This window comes from Mustela putorius, unplaced genomic scaffold (assembly GCF_011764305.1).
Source record: "Mustela putorius furo isolate JIRA1106 unplaced genomic scaffold, ASM1176430v1.1 tig00000738_pilon_pilon_pilon, whole genome shotgun sequence".
In the NCBI taxonomy this organism is placed as follows: Eukaryota; Metazoa; Chordata; class Mammalia; order Carnivora; family Mustelidae; genus Mustela; species Mustela putorius.
In genome coordinates this window covers 1,391,994-1,411,326 of record NW_025421463.1, presented here as the reverse complement: position 1 = coordinate 1,411,326, position 19,333 = coordinate 1,391,994, and the positions used below count along the sequence as shown (strand labels likewise).

The 19,333-nt window shown below is 57.5% G+C and overlaps 1 protein-coding gene across 1 annotated transcript in view; it reads right to left on the bottom strand.

Annotated features, from left to right (window-relative positions):
• PHF21B (PHD finger protein 21B) overlaps nt 1-19,333 on the bottom strand; it is an 81,333-nt gene that overhangs the window by 10,522 nt on the left and 51,478 nt on the right. The window contains exons 3-6 of the mRNA XM_004771132.3: nt 13,375-13,467; nt 10,665-11,015; nt 8,401-8,541; nt 739-790 (exon numbers count right to left, since the gene is read on the bottom strand). Coding sequence (XP_004771189.1) covers nt 739-790; nt 8,401-8,541; nt 10,665-11,015; nt 13,375-13,467 — 637 coding nt within the window. The remainder of the gene's footprint in view (nt 1-738; nt 791-8,400; nt 8,542-10,664; nt 11,016-13,374; nt 13,468-19,333) is intronic.

Below are 19,333 nucleotides of genomic sequence, written 5' to 3'. Positions count from 1 at the left end.
CGGTCCCCCGCTTTCCTGCCTTCTGCTTTGCCTGCCACATGGAACCTTGAATCTATTTCTCTGAAAACAGCTGTTTTGACATGTTTTTCTAACTTGTCTTCTGGACTCAGTTTTTCCTTTTAAATCTTTGCAGTATCATTCATGTGTCTCCTGTAAGGCACCCCAGACCAGGCTCCAAATAAATAAATACTTGGGGACTCGTGGCGGGGGGAGAATATTCAGGAGAGCTACTTATAAAAAGCAGAACCAGTCAGGAGGTATCAGGAAAGCTTGTTCATCCCGACCTCACGACGACACTGCAATGTGTCAAGGTGCAGCCTTCCTCGTGTTGCGGGAAGAGGAGACGGAGGTTCAGAGTGGAGGGAGCTTGCCCATGGTCCCCGGGCTCAAAGCAGCACGAGCAGGACTCAAACGCAGACCTTTGGACGTGACCGGGAGGGCCCAAGCCCGAGTGGCTAGCAAGGGGCAGGGCCAGGCGGTCGGGCTCCAGCGACCACCTCCCTGGGCTGCGTGCCACGGGGGAGCACCGGACGAGCACGGGACACACACGGTCCCTTTGCCAAAACCAGAAGGCGGGCTCTGTGCAGACAGCCATGGAACCGGGGGGAGCAGGAAGGCATTCTTGGTCTTTGCGCTGATGACCCTGGCACTTGGGACAGACCCCCCCGGAGGCGGGTCACTGGTGGGACCCGCTGGGTCACCGGCCAGCACCCCAGCCGCCGCCGCGCAGAGCCTCACCTTCCAAGTGCTCCGTTGTGACCAGGCCCAGAGCTACCATGAAGGCGATTTTCTGAGGGAAGGAAACAGAAAATTAATGTTAATTAATTAACGTTTCAACACGGCCTCCGGCGTCTGTTGACTCGGTGAACGTTGGCGGAGCGCCTCCTCAGCCTCCTCACGGGGCCGCTTCTCGGTTCGGGTTTCCTTCGTTTTCACCTACCGTCCGTCCGTCCCAGGACCCCACCACGACCCCACGCTACAGTAAGTTGCTGTGTCCCCTTAGCTCCTCGGGGCTTTGCCAGATTCTCAGGTTGTCCTGGTCATCAGTGACCTTGACCGCTTAGAGCTTGGGCTGGGCAGGAAGGACGCCCCTCAGCTGGGACCGGTCTGATGGCTTCTCGTGATGAGACTGGGTTATGGGCTTGGGGGCGGGAGACCACAGAGGGGAACCCCTTCGCAGCCCACTGTATCCGGGAACACGTCAGCCATGTGACTCCTCTGTCACACGCTGCCCTCGATCGTGGGGCTGGGGTGTCGCTCTCTCCATGACACATCCCCTCTCTGCCCCCCGTCCACACTGTCCTCGTCGGGAGGACTCACACTTCAGGAGGCAGGAACAGTGCTTTTTTTGGCCACGCAGATGGAAAAACTTGGGTGTAGTGGAATTTACCAGTCTTCTCTTTCACAGTCTGGCTTTTTTTTTTTTTTTAAAGATTTTATTTATTTATTTGAGAGAGAGACAGTGAGAGAGAGCATGAGCGAGGAGAAGGTCAGAGAGCGAAGCAGACTCCCCATGGAGCTGGGAGCCTGATGCGGGACTCGATCTCGGGACTCCGGGATCATGACCTGAGCCGAAGGCAGTCGTCCAACCAACTGAGCCATCCAGGCGTCCCAACAGAGTCTGGTTTTTTGAATCTTGCGTACAGACTCAGGTTACAAAGCAAGCTGCCTGTGTTTTATTGTAGAACCTAACTTCACTGTTTACATTGATTTCATTATTACTATTTGTAAGTAGGCTCCACGCCCAACGTGGGGCTCAGACTCACAACCCTGAGACCGAGAGTCCCATGGCCACCAACCGAGTCTGCTGGAGGCCCTCATGGTTCACATTCAAATTTTTGATTTGGAGTTGACCCTGGGGTCAACGCTGTGAAGGATGGATTCCTTTCATTCCATCCTGCATTGGTTTCTTCCAATCCCACTTACTGAAAACTCCATCATTCCACTTTTTGCTGGTTTAAGGAGCCCTTCTAATCATATACTGAATTATCCTGAGTCTCTGTGGTTCTTTCCATGCCTCCTCTCCCGTTCCTAGCTGTGTGGGAGTGATGACGACACCTTTGGTCCCCAGGCGTCATGGGGTTCTGGCAGAATTCGAACCCTCTTCCTGTTCGTCGTTTCCTTGGGTCTTCTTGCGAAACTCAGAAACCATGAAGGACACCGAGGTGTGTTTACTGGGATGATGTGAAAATGATAATACATTAACTCGGGTCATGATGATAACTTTCGGACATAAAATTTTCCTTTCTGGAACCACGGTGCGCCTCTCCGTTCTTCTTCTGCCTTCGGGGGTTTCAAACGTACCCTCCAGTGGCTGTCCACTGTTGTTAGTGTGTTGATTTTTTTTAAATTTTTTTAGTTATTCATTTGAGAGAAAGAGAGAGAGAGTGAGAGCAGGGGGGAGGTACAGAAGGAGGGGAGAAGCAGACTCAACGCTGAGCAGGGAGTCTGATGTAGGGCTGGATCCCAGGACCCCGAGATCACGACCTGAGCTGAAGGCAGAGGCTCAACCCACTGAGCCATCCAGGCGCCCCTAGAGTTTTTTTTTTCCCTTTTCTTAAGAAAGGGAGAGAGAGAGATACCTCTAGAGAGAGGGAGAGGGAGAGAGAATTTCAAGGAGTTCCCTGCTGAGCACAAAGTCCAATGTGGGGTTCGATCTCTCGACCTCAAGATCATGACCTGACCAGAAATCAAGAGTCTGGGCACTCAACCAACCGAGTCCCCCAGATGCCCCAATCCCAGGTATTTTTATCTTGTTGCTGCTACCACAAGGAGGAGTGCCAGTGAGGCTTCTAACACCCTGCTCTGCATGTCTGTGACAATTATCATTGGTTTGCATTAATATTAACCCTGCCGTGCCCGATTCTGTCGGGAGTAGTTTTGTTTTTGTTTAATTGATTCTCTTGGGTTTTCTACATCATTTCAAATAGTGACTGCCTGCTGTTCCTTTGCTTTTTTCTTTTTTTTTTTTTTCACTTCTGTGCTGTTCAACATAGTTCTACTCCTCGATCTATCTGCTTTCTGTGATCTTCTCTGAGTCACTGAAACCCTCAGCTACTACAGAGAAGCCCGGCCGAGAGCTCACGCTGCCTCCCACCTTCTCCCGTGCCTTCCACGCAGGGTTACAGGGGAGGCCTTTGGACGTTGCTGGAAGAACATAGGATCTACAATCAGAGTTTCAGCTCGACTCGGGTCCCCCAGGTGCGGTGGTGCCCGGCGTGCTTCCTGCCTCTTGGCGGGGGGGTGGGGGGGCAGGCCCACAGAGCAGCATCTCCCGAGTTCATGGGCAGACTTAAACCCTGGCATGCCCAGCCTTTTAGCTGGAAGGACAGCTGGGCTGGACATAAAGGCCCCCCTTTCTTTCTTCAGGATGGGGTAGGTATTGCTCTACCGTATTCTGGGCTTGAATGCTGCCGGGATTCTTCCCTGTGGAGTGACATGATCGCTTTTGCCCGGATGCCTTCCGGATGCTTCTGTGCTGGGTGATGGGGCAGTGTGGACCCTTGGCGCACACGTTCATTTTCCCTGGTGCTCAGTACCCGGGACAGAGTCCGTTAACACGTACATAGTCTTTCTTCTTTGATTTCAGTCAACTTTTCTCAAATAAGGTTAAAAAAATTGGGATGCACCACCACGCCATAGAAAGGGGGGCGCGTCAACTCCTGGCAGGTGTGCACTCACATGAATGCAAGACTAACAAAATCATTAACGCGGCCACAGGGCAGATTCTGGGCTCCGGCAGATTCAGCCGATGGCAGTCCGGGCTGTGGTTTGGGGCCACCTGGCTTCAGTGCAGTTTCTGGGCCCTGGGGCTGACCACACGGTGGCAGAGACTCTAGGAGAGCCCCCCAGTACTGGTGCCTGCCTCGCTGACCCCACCAGGAAAGACTGGACTGAGCAAAGACCAGCAATGTGGAGACCTTGCTCCTGGCTCCCGTCACCCCATCCTCCACAGGAGGTCACTTGAGTCCACACTGGCTGGAGGACAGGAAATGGGAGAAAACTGCCTCCATGGAGAGAGCCAAACCCACATCACCTGCCCACGTGGTGGGAAGCGCCACTTTATCTCCTCATCTCCGTTAATTCTGGGCTCTGGCTCAGAAGCCTCCACTTATATGTCAGCTGGGTCCTCTTGGTTTAACTTCGTAGGGATCACTCTTGACTATTTAAAAACTCCTTCTTCCTTTTCTATTGTGTGTACTTTGCTCACTCGCTTCTGCCTCCTCCATCCCTCACTGTGTCTTCTGCTGTGTCCAGGGCCCCCTGAGCTTATCCACTCAGATTTATTTCCGTGCATAATTCCAGCTCACGCTTCATTCTCTCTGGTATGGTGACCACTCAGCCTTCTCCTCCCCCGAACTAAGCCTTGTAACTTCTTCATTAGTGGTGATTCTTTTCTGTTCTCTTTCTTTGAATACATAGTAAGGTGTTGATTTTTTTTTTTAATCTAGTGAGTATCCTTTATCTTATGGTAAAAATGCTCTCTTTCCCCTATTTTTTCCTTTGAATGGCTTTGCAATGATGCTTTGCCCCATGCCTCCTTTTGTTAAAGGTCACTGAAGGAGGGGACTGTCCCTGGATCGGCTCTGCGCAGGGGATGGTGGGAAGCAACTTAAAAGCTCCTTCGAGTGAATTGACTTCATTCCATTTATATTACAAATTATTGCTTCTTTCTCTGTATCTCTGTGCTGTATCTGTGGTGGTGTATTCTTTTGCTTATTTGTTTTTTGTTTTTCTGTAGGGTGGGTAGAACAGAGGAACAGGGAAAGAGAAAATCTTAAGCAGGCTCCATGACCAGCACATAGCCTGAAGTGGGACTCGATCTCACGACCCTGAGATCATGACCTGAGCTGAAGTCAAGAACTGGACGCTGAACCGACTGAGCCTCCCAGGTGCCCCAAAAGCACCTGTTATCCCTGTTCACTCTGTCCAGTACCTTTTTAAATTTCAACAAATTACATTCTTCATTCTCAGATTTTTCAAACCATTTTTATATTCACCCGATCTTACTTTGTTTTTCATGGTATTTTTTTGCTTCATTATTCCTTACTGAATTCAAATGCATGCTATTCCTTTCTGAGAAAAATTTGCGTGAGTACCCTAAGTGTGCTTCCATGTCCGGCGTTGCTAGAGTACGCCACAAATTAACTCAGGTTCCAGACGCTGACTGTGCCGGCCATCCTTGGCAGGGGTTGCTGCCCAGATTCCAGAATTTTGTCCACAGGGTCATTATGGGTACAACTCCCTTTCCTCTTCCTTCTGCATTTCTGTCTTCTCTGCCTCCTGCTCACCCATCCCTTTGGGCAGGACTGCCATCCCCCTGGCCTTGCCTTCCTCCCCAGGGGCAGCTGTGGCCTCTGGCTCAGGTTGGCTCCTTTCTTTCTTGGAGAGCTTTTGGGAACTTCTGGCCTGGTCACTTTCACCCGAGCCCGGGGGCCTGGCTTCGGTCCTGCTCACTGCTTGTGTTTCTGGGAAACAGCCATAAACAGCTGTCTTTCTGTCGCCAGCCAGACCCCGAGACCTGACCTCGAATCCACCCTTGAATCCACTTGAACTCGATAACCTCTCTTCTTCCCCAAGCTCTCCTTTTGGGATTACCTCTTAACTCAGGCAAATATGACCCGAAACTGCCCCTTGGTGGGATGGCCACTGCCCTGGACCATCTGAACCAAACTTGGCCCACACCTGCCCAGATGGGCCACGGAGCGAGAGTGCTCCATGAGAGAACCCAAACGATTACAGAGCTAACAAAGATCTCTGCTCACGGAGGAGCCCCAGCCGCATGTACATAACATACAATGTACGTACAGACGTGTTCCTTCTACACGCGTGCGTGACCTCATGCTCGCCTCTACAAACGATGACAAGGCTTCCCCATCTAAATATTCATCCTAACCCTAAACAAAAGGTACCCATTCACCCTGTCTTAGGGAGTCACTGCATGGAAAGGGACTCCCTGTGACTTCCTTATTTGCTGCAAATAAAGTTGACTTTGTGCGATCACTCCGCCTGGCACAGCTAATTTGCCAAGAAGTGAACTCACGTTGCTTTGGTTACATTCTAACATTTTATCTGCTGTTGCTGTCGTGCAGCTACGTCAGGAGCCCGAGCCCCCCTTGATGGGTTTCAAGAAGGGGAGGGTGACTCGGTTATTTCTGAATTTTAGGAAAATCTTTCTAGCTGCCTGGAGAATACATGGGGAGCGACCCCATGCGGGGGCAGGAACAGGGACTGTGGTAACAGGCATGGCGTGGAGGGAAGGAGCATGTGTGTGCACACCTCTTGCCCGGGGAGGTGGCTGGGCCCTTGTTCTGGCTGTCCCCCTGCAAGGCACATGCTGGTCTGAGGGTGGCCACAGTCTCAGTCGGATGCTGCCTGAGGCCAGGATAATGGGTGGCACAGAAAAGGCCACAGTTCTGTCCTAAAGGCCATGGACCTTGAAACAGGGAAGAGTGGGCAGAGCCTTGGAGTTGTCCTGGGTGCTGGTAAACTTGAGGCTCCTTTCCACCACCAGGCTGGCCTGCCATGGGCTTGCTCACGCAGCCCCGGGAGCCACCGACTGTCACCAGCTACCTCTGGGCTCCAAAGGGCTCATCTGAGGAAGTTTCTGGGGCAGCTGCCACTCTGGCCTCAAGGGCTCCTGACCTGGGTTCTTCATGAACAGGTTTCAAAGACGCCACCAAGCCCCGCGTCAGCACCACACAATGCTCCCAGATCTCTTTAAAAAGAAAGTTTAATAAGGATTTTTACGCCAGGACATGTTGTAATTACAAGTTCTATGTAAGTCATTACATGTATTTACACTAATTATGTTGTTAAATGTAATTATGCTAATTGTATAAACGCACCATAGCTGGATTCCATGTACTTTGGGAGAGCGCAGAGGATCCACCCAGAAAACCTACGACGGTGCAGTGGGCGCGAGGCAGCCCCGCGGGAGGACGGAGGGGTGCGCGGGGGAGCCTCGGGCTGCAAGCTGGCCTGGGGCTCACCGTGCAGACGGCAGGTGCTCCCACGGCACCAAGGGATGGAACTGAGTGCCTCTGGAGATCAACGGGGCTGGGGCCGCAGACCAAACTTTGTTGCATCTCAGCCTCAGTGAGTGGTGGGCTCTGACTCCCTGCAGGCTTTTTGGACACTCTCCTGCTCCAAGACATTCTGTGGCTCCCCAGTGCCCAGGGTCTAAAGTTCCACCTTGGCAGCCTGCATGTGGGTCCTCCAGGATGAGGCTCTGGTGCCCCTCAAGCTGTGTTCAGAATTTCTCATGCGTTCGTGCTGCCCGGGCTCCCAGTAGACCAGCTGACTCCCCTGAGCCTGCCAAGGGCCTTCCCACCTTCCATGTGACTGCCTGGGGAGCGCCCTCTGCACCATACACCGTCCCCCACACCTCTGCCCCTCTGTTGAGGCCCCACCTGCTCCCTGGGCCCTGCCGACCCCAGCCCTCCTCTGCAGAGCCTTCGCCGGTCCTCCTGGCTGCAAACACGCTCTCCCCCCAGCTCTGGATTTGCGATTCTCTGACGATGCTTGAGTTTTTTTTAGCCAAAGTTGAAGTCCTACTGGTCATACCAGGAGCAGCGAGGTCCCCTAGGGCCAGGACTCTATCTGCCCCATCTCGGCATCCCAAGCCTCAACACGGAACCTGGCACCCAGCCAACCCTAAGACGTGTCTGATGAATGATGAAGGGATGAAAGACTGACTTCTTCCGATACCGACAGCATATTGATAAAAAGAATCCTTAGGAGCTCTAGGAGCCCCATGGAGCCTCTTCTGCCCACTGAGGAGAGGTGGTCAGGGAAGGCTGCCTGGAGAAGGGGACGTGTGAAGTAAATCTTACAGGATGAATGAGTATTGGGTAGAGAGAGAAGGGGGGGGGCCCAGGTGAGGCCAAATGCATGGGAAAAGGCCCAAAGCATTGACTGTGACCCAGGAGGGCAGAGGACACAAGAGGAACACAAGAGGGGTCACCTGCTAGGACCAGAAGTTACCAAAGAGCTACTGGCCTCTACACCCCCACAGAGCAGGGGCTTCTGTGCTAACCATGGATTAGGACAGCACCACGAGGGCCCACATATCCCTCCTCCCTCCGGGGGTAGGTGGGGAGATGGCACGAATGCACAACTTCTGGGAAGTTCTATAGGTACTTTCAGGAGTCAGCTGCCCCTCCCGCGCCAGCCCTGGCTGCAGCTGACTTCTAAAGCATCTGCGGTCTCGCTCTGCCTGCCCTCAGATGCCCAAGAGTGGCCACAGGCAGGGAAAAGAGGCAGCGTCACGGCAGCGCCACGTGGTGCCAAGAGCCCTGCCTCCTGCCGGAGGAGACCCTGAGCCATGGATCCTCCCGGCTGTGCCCTGCGCTGTTGTCCCCACCTCCCACAGCGATGCCCAGAGCCCAGCCACCCTACCTCGGGGTTCTCCTGGCTCGGGGGCCGGTCCTCCTCCTTCTTTTTGGTCGCCTGAGCTCCCTGAGATGGCTCCTCCGTGGGCGGCCGCGGCTCCGCCGTGCTCTCGGGCTGCGTCTGCACCTGAGGCTGGATGATGATGACCTGGAAGGTGGGGCAGGGGCGCGGGGTGAGGGGGGCAGCCGCAGAGGGAGAGGGGAGCTGGGAGGGCCGGACCGGCATGGGGCCTTGGAAGGCAGAGTTACAGAGCAACGAGGCAGCCTGCACCAAGCCCTCCCGTCCAGCAGGCGCCTGCACCCGGGGTGGGCGCCTCCAGACAACCCTTTAGGCAGGAGGGTCTGCCTGAGAATGAGCCTGGTTGCCTAGAACCCCGAGGGGACTGGGTTCAGTCCTGTGCTACCGCATCACAGCTGTGTGACCTCAGGGCGGTCACTTTGCCTCTCTGAGCCTCACCTTCCTCGCAATCCTCCCTCCAGGGCAGTGGTGAAGACTCAGGAAGCAAAGACTCAGGAGAGCTTGGTTTCTTCATCCCCAGCTCAAGTGCAGCGAAACTGAGGCCAAGAGGGCTCAGCTTTGCCACCTGAGGTCATCAGGGGTCTGTCCGAGTACACTGCCTGGTCTGTCCCCTGCCCAGCCTGCCGTGTGCCCGAGGCTTTCAAACATGGCCTGGGGAATAGGGGTGGGGAAGGGGGAGGTGGACTCCAGATCCTGCTCAGCACGGCCCAGAGTGGCCCTACGTTGTCAGCTGTCCTCAGGGGTCACAGCTATTGTTTGGTTTGATGGAAGGGTCTGAGGCTGAGAACCTGAAAACAGCTTACACAGCCCAGCCGCTCCCTGCGGCAGACGCCCCTCCATCGGGGCCTCGATGACTTTATTCATCTTTTGGACGGGAAACTGGGGAGGAACCATAATCTCTCCTGGATCCAGGGGAAGGAATTCACCAGGAACAGTCAACCAGGGTTGCACCCAAGCCAAGAATAACCTGACCTTGTATTTGTTTCCCCTAAGAATGTGACCATCTTGTGAATTTGAGGCTTCTAAACAGGAAGGAAAAAAGGCACCCATTTTCCTGCTCACTTATGGGAGACTCTTTGCTCTTCTTTTTATCACAATTTTAAATCCTTAGAATTCTCTGGATGGAAAAAAAAATGCCCCTCTTTATATTCATAGGAAGAAAACCATTAAGATCCCCAGTAGAAAATGGCAAAAAATATTCTCAAACATGTCACACAGAAGGAGACAGAATTCTTGAAAAGTATGGGGGAAACATCCAAGCTTCCTAATAACCCAAGGAATTCAACTTTGAACAGCGAGCATCTGTTTGTACCAATTAAATGAGCAAAATGTGTTTAAAATGACAGCCCTGAATGCTGGTGAGCTTGCAGTGAAAAGGGCAAATGCATCCCACAAAAGGCACCCCACAGACACCCGCTAAGTGCGCCCAGGGACCAGGTATGGTCCCGAAGAGCGGCTCCCCATCCTGGGATGACGGAGAACCCCCAGGGCTCCCGTCCACAGGTGGGAGGACCCAGAAGCGTAGTGCGCCAGACACACACCGTGTGCCGTAAAATCTGGGCACTCGGAAGTGGAGCACCAGCTTTCAGGCTGGGAATTAGGAGGGACGCTGGCCCCAGACAAGAGGGGGTGCAGCCTGGCAGGCCCCAAACTGGGCACAGAGGCAAGGAAGCTAAGAGAGGTGGTACCTTTCTCGCAGCCCCACAGCCCCGAAGGCCTGACCTTACAACCTCCACGAGCTCAGAGGGGGACAGGGAGAGGACCTCAGTCTCCTTTTAAATCTCGGCAAGAAATCACGGACTTTCCATTCGGGCCCTGGGCTTTCCCCAAAGTCCTCGGCTATCCGACCACACCAGCCAGAGGCCCTGCACCAGCACAGGCATCGTCCGGCCACACTTCCTACTGGTTAATTCATGATTCCGAAGAGGAAAGTAATTCACTCACGGACCAGTCCTCCTTTTCCCCTGGTGTTCACCGTCCAGCCGTGCATTCCCTCAGTGACACACACACTCTCCTGCATCGTGTCACGCACCTGCCGACCCGTACCCACCCCCCGCCCCTCTCACACCGCCCTCCGACCGCCGGGTCGCTGGCTCCCTCCGTACTTCTCCGCAGCCCAGTCTTGCCAGCGTGGACACCCTCGGGGACCGCCCACTCACACCCCATTCATTCGAGGGCTTCTGGGTCCTTCCGCCAACCACGCACCCGCTCTGCTGGGGCAGCCGCCTCCTGGTGAGCCGGCACACACCCACCTTCTTGTCGGCGCTGATGAGGAGGGGCTGGACCTTGACGCTGTCGCTGACCACAGACACCGCGGTGCTGGGGGCGATGGCGGCGGCATTGCTGGGGGCGGTGGAGATGATGGCGTAAGCCACCCCGGCACTGCTCAGGGGAGAGGCGACGGCGGCGGGCTCAGCGAGGGCCTGGGGCTGGCTGCCGGGCGCTGGCACATGGCTCACGGTGTTGTTGGCGGTGGGGAGGGCTGGGCTGGGGTTCTTGATACTGACCACGGTGGCCTTCTGGAATGTCGGGGGCTGCTTGGGCGGCCGGTCCCGGCCTGGGGTGACGGGGAGGCTGTCTGGAATCAGAGTCTTTGGCCTAACCTGGGGAGGGAGGGACAGGGGCACGGTCACAGACACACAAGCAGGCAGAGGGGGCGGCCCTGAACAGACCCGGCACTCGGGACAGATGCCCCCTCCCCAGGCACTGACACGGCCAGGCTCAGAGACCTCCCACGCTAGAGGGGAGGGGACAGCAGTGGAGAGGCCCTGAGGCTCATCTCTGGGCCCGAGCCCGTTCGGCTCAACTCAGACAAAACGGTGAAGAACCAGGGAGGGGGATGGGAAAGCTGCCCGTGGACCAGTCAGGGGCCTTCTGACTCCAGCTGCAAAGCAGCAAGCTCCCTCTGACGCCAGAAGCCCAGAGCACTGTTGCTGGGATGGTGACCAGGAGAGGCCGTGGGGGCTCTTGGCCCGGCTCGGTGGGCTCCTTGGTCTGGGCGGGGCATGCAGTGCGTTAAAGCCGGTGCAGGAGGCTAGGACGTGGTTAGGCCAGGGCTCCGGGCGGCTCGATCTGGGCCGATCCCCCCTCCAGCGCCCGTGGTGTCGGGCACGCACCTCCTCGGTGCGCCGGGGGGTTGGGGGGGGGCACACACAAAGTGTTGTGTGCGTCCCAGCATTCCTGTGACCAGAAATGAGCCTCACGCCGACCCCGTGAGATCTGCGCCAGGGCCACCTCCTTGGGAACGAGCAGGCCGAAGAGGACTTGCCCTGCCTTGCTCATGTGAGCCCCGCTGTGACCGCACTGCCAAGCTGCCATGCGGCCGATTCTACAGATGAGCAAACAGAGGCCTGGAGAGGAAGTGACTGAGCCCCGGAGAAAACGATGCCCCAGACGTCACTGCTGGGGCAGTGGGACGCGCACTCAGGACTCCCACAGGCCTGCCTTGTGTCCACGAGGGCTGGCGGTGTCGGCCACACCCATCACCCTCACCCATCACCAGTGACCCCGTGGAGGGAGGGGTCAGAGTGGCTCCCTCGGGGCTCTCTGACCTGGGGTAGGTCATGTCAGGTGCCCTGGGCCCCTCAGCAGGCCGGCGCCCTATCTGCCTGCTCCTCTCCAGGGTCCGCCGCCGAGCTGGCCTCTATGCAAGGGTTCCTCCCTTCCCCTTCCAGGTGGGGTCTCCACCACAAGGGCCTCCCACCATCAGGGGACCCGCCAAGTCGTATAATCCTGTCCTGCTCTGTCCTTGGGGTCAGGATCAGAGCCTGACACCAACACCAATACTGAACGTGGGAACCTCGGACGGCCGCCAACTTGGGGACAGCTGTGCTCTGACTCTGCAGGGGACAGGTGGGGACAGATGGGGAGAGGGCTGGTTAAGGAGAATCACCCGCTGTGAGGTCAAGGGAGGCAGGAACTCTGCTGTCGGTCCCTCCTACCCCGGTCACTCTGGGTTCAACACCACGTGACCCCAACTCTGCACGTCGGGGAGCTGTGTCCAGGCTGCAGGGGCTGGGCTCTAAGCACGGGGGCCTCCAATCCAGAGAAAACCTATTCAGGGGACCCCAGAGCTCATGACTTTCAGCTGGTGCCACTTGGAGACAAGCTGGGTGCAGACCCAGGCCAGGCCTCCTCCCACGGGGGCCCCTGGGGGGCCTTCCCTGCCCTCCATGCTCTCTTCCTTCTCTGGGCCTAGTGGGAGTCAGCACAGGTGGGTTCCTGCAAAAGGCTGCCCCTCGGACAAGAGCTGCCGTGCATCACCCCCGAGCGTGGGGCGTCTGTCAGGAACTGTCCTCACCTCCAAGCCCCCAGTGTATAGAGTACACAGCACGCGCTCAACAAGACTGAGCGCTGGTTAATCGCCAGCAGGTGTAGTCTCACGGGCACCGGGCCACCTGATTCAGCTTCATGGCCACCAAGGAGGCCCCTGCACCAGCCCCTCTGCAGGAGGGGAGACTCAGCCCAGGAAGGTTAAGAGGCTGAAGCTTGGAGCCCGGTCAAGGATGCCGTGGACGGGACCCAGGGCGCCTGGCTCAGCATCTCGCTGCCTCCCCAGATGAGCCATCTTATGCAGGGTTTCCTGCACTGTCTAAACCTGACTCCGACCCAGGGTTCAGAATCTCTATTACCTCGTGACCCCGCCCAGAAATAAGCTCACCAAACCACACTGAAGGTGCGTCTTGATATTTTGTCGTACTCTAGTCTGCCTTTGTTTATTCCATTAAAGAAAAGAAAAAATCCTGGGTCCTGACCCACTGAAATGATTTTGCAATTCCTCATGATAAAAACCGGGTCTCACCGGAACAGGTCTCCTCCTCTGACGGGCAGATGAATCAGGACCGTGAAGGGACACGCCCAAGCAGGTCCTTGCCCAGCGCAGTGGCCACCTCAAACCTCAGTGCTTGGGGGCTGGGGACAGACAGACAGATCCCCCCCGGGGCCCTCCCATGAGCTGCTTACCTGAGGTAGCACCGCCGCTCCTTGCCCGGCCAGCCTCTGCAAGGAGCTGACCTGAGGACCTGTGACAGGCACTGCAGTGATGGCTCCCAAAGTCTGGAAGACAGGAGGGGGTACTGAGCCGGGACCGGGACGCTGCGCGGAGGCCACCGGGGCTATCTGGCAGGTGCATGACTCCCGCCACCTGGCTATATGGGGGACAGCACCCTGGAGGCATAAACTGGGCTACATCAGGAGTTCACAACCATGGAAGTATGTTTTTGTCACACAGAACATTCTGGAAGCCAGAGAAAGAAACAGGATGGCGCCGTCCCAAAGACACTTGGTCCTTGGCTTCCTTTTTTACAAGTAAGGATTGTTTATATCGATACCCGTCTACTAAAAAACAAACGAAAATTAACGTTAATCCATACCTTGCTCCATTATTTTTAAAAACAACAACAAAATGGAACAGAGACCTAAAGGTAGAGCCTAGAAAACTCGAAGAATGACAAAACTAGAAAAAAGACACAGAAGAAAAATCTGTGGGACTCTAGGTTAGGCAGAGAGCCTTAGCTGTGACCCCAATACTCAGACCATAGAAGACAAATCAACGACCTGGACGACAGGAGAATTTAGGAGCTCCTGAAGCTTATATGTGAATAGAGTGCAAAGCCCCGGACCGGGAACACACACTTGCGAGTCACGTGTCTGACAGAGACTGGCACCTGGTCTGCACAGAAGAACTCTCAAAATGCCATAATCACAGGGGTGCCTGGGGGGCTCAGTCATTAAGCGTCTGCCTTCAGCTCAGGTCATGATCCCGGGGGGGGCCCTGGGATTGAGCTCAGCAGGAAGCCCGCTCCCCCCCTCCCTCTGCCCCTCCCTCCAGCTTATGCTCCCTCCCCACACCTCAAACAAAAACACAGTCATCAAAGAACAACCCAATTAAAACAACCAACACAAGATTTGAGCAGACACTTCGCGAGGGAAGACGCGCACACGACAAGATGCCACCAGCGTGAGGTATTAGAGAAATGCGAGTTAAAACCAGGGCGAGGGCCCATGACCACCTCCTCGCCTCCTGACGGCCGCATTCGGAAAGACGGCCCGAATCAGGAGTTGGCGCTCACGTACGGCAGCTCGGCCACTGCCCTTGGGAACATAAAATGATACAAGAACACGGCAGAACAGCTCGGCCATCTCTCAGAAAATTCCACGTATGTATACTGCTATGGGCTGAATGTTTGTATTTCCCTCCCAAAAATTCTTGTGCGGAAATTCTGAGGCCCCCGGGGGTGATGGATGTGGACAAGGAGCCTTGAGAGGGGATGGTCATGGAGGCTTGCTCCCCCCCTCTGGGCAGTGGGTAGATAGGTCAAGGAGGGGCTTAGGCCAGAAGGGTGGAGTCTTACGAACGGAAGGGGATCGATGTCTTGTAAAAACAAGGCTCCAGGGGGACCAGAAGCCCCTGGCCCCAAGGGACGCAGTGAGAAGTCGCCAGCGCCAAGAGGGCCCTTGCCCGAGCTCAGATCTGGAGCGTCCGTGGGGGACGTGCCGCAGCAGACCAGCCCGGGAATGCTGGCACCAGCTCTGCTGCAGCGGCCTGGCACGGGAACGGGCCACAGCCCGACAGCCAGTGCCACCTGCAGAGGAATGTCACTCGGCGACCCAAAGGAAGGAGCTGCCGATATCCCAGCGGCAGGGAGGAACCTCGGGACGATCCGGCTGAAGGGAGGGAGCGAGGCACGAAATTTTTTTAAAAAGGAGGACAGGTGGCAGGATGCCGCTGCTATACGACTCCAGAAGCAGCCAACGGATCTCCAGGATCCGGGAGACGGGTCAGGGGTTAAGAGGAGGTGGGGGGATGGGAGGAACAGATGACGCAAGACACTGGGCACCTGTTCACCCTCTTGATCCTGGTGCCAGTTTCGTCCGTCCCCGGAGGACACGGCGGAGCGGCCACGAACCACGGGGCAGCTTCTCCGATTGTGGGACGGCGCCTCCCGCCTCTCGGATTTGCCACCTGCCCCACGGGGGCTCGTGTCCTTCAAGCCCGCTGCCCACCTCGCTGCGCGGGGCCAAACCCCCACGGGTCGCTGGGAATCCGCTGCGGACATTTGTCAGAACACAGCTCTACGTGCAAGGCGGAGAGCACTGAAGCAGACGTGGTCCCCCCGCGAGGACGCCTCTCGCTCCCGTCCTCCGTCTCGCGGTCCGACGCCCACATTTTTAAAGATTCTGCTCCACCTTCCGCGAGGGGGCGAGTGTAGAAGGTTTTGCCGTCCCCGGCGCAGGCCTGCGGGCGAACCGGCATCACTCGGATCCCTGGGCCGACCCAGGCGTGCCCGGGTGGAGGCAGGCACGGAGCCCCGTCTGACTCCCGAGCTTCCAGGGCCTTCTGCCAACCTGGGCACCACAGGCTGAGAGGAAGCCGGCCTGTGCCCTCTCGCAGGCTCTGCATCAGAGTCCCACACGGGGTGCTAGATGTCACCAGGGAACGATGCTGTATGGTCCCTGGGGAGCAAGGGACACCGGCATAGATGGGGCCGGACAGAAGACCCTGGGTGGCAGAACTAGGCACACACGTCCACCACTGACAGAAACCGAAGAACAGGCGCCCATCGACTTTCCCTGGGAATTCCGCCCGCTTGAATGCCCCCCAAACAAGTCCCCCAGATGCCGCCTGCCTCTGAGGGGCGGGGAAGCCCTTGCAGATGAGAGCTGAGCGCCACCGTGTGTCTCTTCTGGGGGTGTCCCTGTGCACAGCCCTTCGTTCCTCTGGGTGTCCACTCTGGTGCACGTGTCTCTGTTCTGGGCACTCTTCCGGCTCTCTGCCCACGCGCCCTGGGCTCCAAGCCCTTCATTCCTGGTCGGCACTTAGCTCTCTACCACGCTGGGGACCTCCATCCGCGCGCCTTAGGAATTTACCATCAGGGAGCAGAAGGACGGGGACCCAGAGAGACTCACTCGGGTGGATGGAAGCTGCTGGATGGAGGCAGAGGCCCGAGGTCGGGATGGGTAGCGGCGGGGAGGGAAGGACGGGGAACTTTGCTGACCTCATTCTCCACACTCAGTTATCGAGAGACACAATAAGCCATGGACGCCTGGGGGCCACCCACAGAACAAACGGCCTTCACCTGCGGACCCCATCAGCGGAAACACCGTCGGACTCCACCGTACCCCAGCCTGACGGCAGCAGGCACGCTGCTGCCGGGGCCGAGCTGGTGCCTGACCACGCCACGGCATGTTGGGGTCCCTCTGTGCCAGGGCATCGGGAGGGGCCCTGAACACGGGACAGCTCCCGGGTCGAAGCCCAAAGTCCCGGGCTTTTAGGAGGAGTCTGCTACCCAGCGGGGCTGCCAAGCCGGGTCCCTCCACTTCCCGCTTCTGGGAACGGTGCGTTTCGTCCGGGAACACCGGCGAACACCCCGCCCGAGGCAGGCTTCAGGCCCTCTCCCGGCCCATCTACTCACGTCTCTCTGAGGTCGGGCCCCGGAGTGCGGTCTTCCACGTCCTTACAAAGCTTTAATTAACGAGCTGAAAGGACATTTTATCTGGCAGGGGCTGACCTTTCTGCTCCGCGTCTGAATTTATCGATACCAGCAGAAACAATCACCTCGGCAGCTCCTTCACGAGCCTCACGCAGTTTATAGCCACACTTGCGTCAAGATAAACGAGCTCCCGAGCACTGCACTTACCGCTCTAAGCATCTTAATAGGAGAAAAAAGGGCCATAAAAGTCAAAGATAACTTCAAATTTTTCCTGCATCGGTGGAGTCCCTGGGGCAGCCTCAGAGAAGCTCCGACGCGGCCAGACAGGTATCGGGGGTCACAGCTGCCTGTCCATGTGCTGGGGACAGGCTGGCTCTGACACCAACGGCACGTGGCCCCCAGGATCTCTGTGGTCCCAGGAACTGAGTGGTGGGCCCGGCCTCGCAACGGCTGCTCCATCCCAGCCCCAGACCTGACGGATCAGAACCGGCTTGTACCTCTCGGCTCTCCCGCGGGGATGGCAGCTTCTGGTAGGCCCAGAGCCCAGGTTCTGGCCCAAGCGGGAACTCAGTGAAGGTGTGGGAGGTCCGTCATCAGACAGGGACGGTCTCAGGCCTCCAGGGCCCAACCCGGTGACCCTGCCAGCAGCGCTCAGGCAGCTGCCCAGGGACGGGGCCTCTTCTTCACACGTGCAGTCACAGCCACGCAGAGTCTCGTGAACACAGTGGGCCCGCCACCCGGTACCCCCACGGGCAGCAGACCTGAGCCCACTCTCAGTACACGTGCAAACTTGCTTCCCGCCCTCCAAAACAACTCCAGGCCTCACAGAGCTGCCCTCTCAATGGGACCAATGGGGTTTCTGAGGTCACCCCGTCCCTGCCATGTAAATGTGTTCCCGAAGGAGACAGAAATCCAGCCGTGGGGGCTGCCCCGCCTCCAGGACAGAAGTGGACAACCCATGCAGCTCCTCGAGCCAGGAATGGTGCAGGGGGCACGGGCACGGGGTCCCAGGGAGCCTCTCCCCCACACCACTTCAGGGACAGGAGGGACAGGGGGGAGGAGGAACAACCAGCACAAGTACTGGCCGGGTGGCACGGTTGTGTGTGTACGGTGTGGCCAGTGACCAGAACGGAAAGTGACCCTTTGAGGGGGACCAAGACAAGGCTGGGTCACAGGATGACCCTTAAGGACCTCAGAATTCATCACAGGAGCAGTGGCCCTGTGGAAGGAGGGTACACTGCCCAGAGACGGGCGTGACTTGAACCTTATCTGAACCGATGTGTCACAGACGAGGGAACATGCCAGTGGGGCTATGGTTTGTCGGGCACCCGGTTCAGTGAACGGCAGAGCCAGGGTCCGGGTGGGGCCTCCCCCACAGCCCTCTGCCCAGTGTGGACCCACTGTGGACCCAGGGGTAGGAGCTGCCCGGGGCCCCCTGCCTGTGTCCACACATGTCCCCTGTGACCTCCACTCACCTCAGCTGGGAGGGCACTGTCCAGGAGGGGACACCAGGAGGTCTAGAATGCCCCCTGCTATGACACAGCTCTGAGGACAGCAGGGAGGCCATGCTCCTGCTTCCCGCACCCCACGCGGCTCCCACCTCCCACAGCTGGGTGGAAAAGCGGGGCGGCAGCCCTGGGCCTCCAGAGCCACCCAAATGCCCCCCGGGAGGTGGCCTGGCCTCCCGCCCCTCCACGCGAGCCGCGTGGTTGTGTGTCTTCTCCGCTTGTGATTTTCCTCTCACCTTCCGAGAGTGGCCGCGACGTGGGGCAAACAACACAACAGACCGCCAACGTCGGGAAGCGCCAATACACAGGAATACAGCCGAGGCACCACTTTCGCTGTGGGGGGAAGCGGTTTACTACTCACCAGTGAACTCCACCAGCCGCCTTTACCGCTGCGGGGGAGGACCCGGGGAACTCCACGTGCGGCGGGCGTGCCCCCGCTCCGTCTGGCCGCGACCGCCCTCCCAGCCTGTGGCCCCCATGCCAGCTCCCGCTGACCCCAAGCCCGTCCATGTGGGACCCTCAGGGGCCACGGGGGTTCGTGTGCAAGCCCAGGGAAACGTACACCTCTTTTCGCTGCCTCATCCTGGGAGTCCCGGCTGCCCCGACCTTGTCGTCTGGGTCTACACCTGGGACTGGGCACACACACTGGAGCCACGGGCACCCGTCGGGCCAGCCAGCATGCGTGCAAATTTCATTCCCCTGCAGGCTTGTGTGCTAAGAAGTGTCCCTCCGGTCTGAAGCAAAGGGAATGAGAGGAGGCTTGGATCATTCCAATGACTCCTCCACTCACAGATGTGCACCAAGGGCCCACCGAGGCAAGCAAGAAGAGAGGGAGAGGCTGGCATGCAGACGGTGGCAGCAGGGCTGCCTGATGATACCCAGCTCTGCAGTTCACCTTCCAGACACACACCCCAGGGCCACACGTGCCCACGTGCCAGGGACACAGATGGGAGTGGCTTCAGGACAGCACCTGCCTCAGGG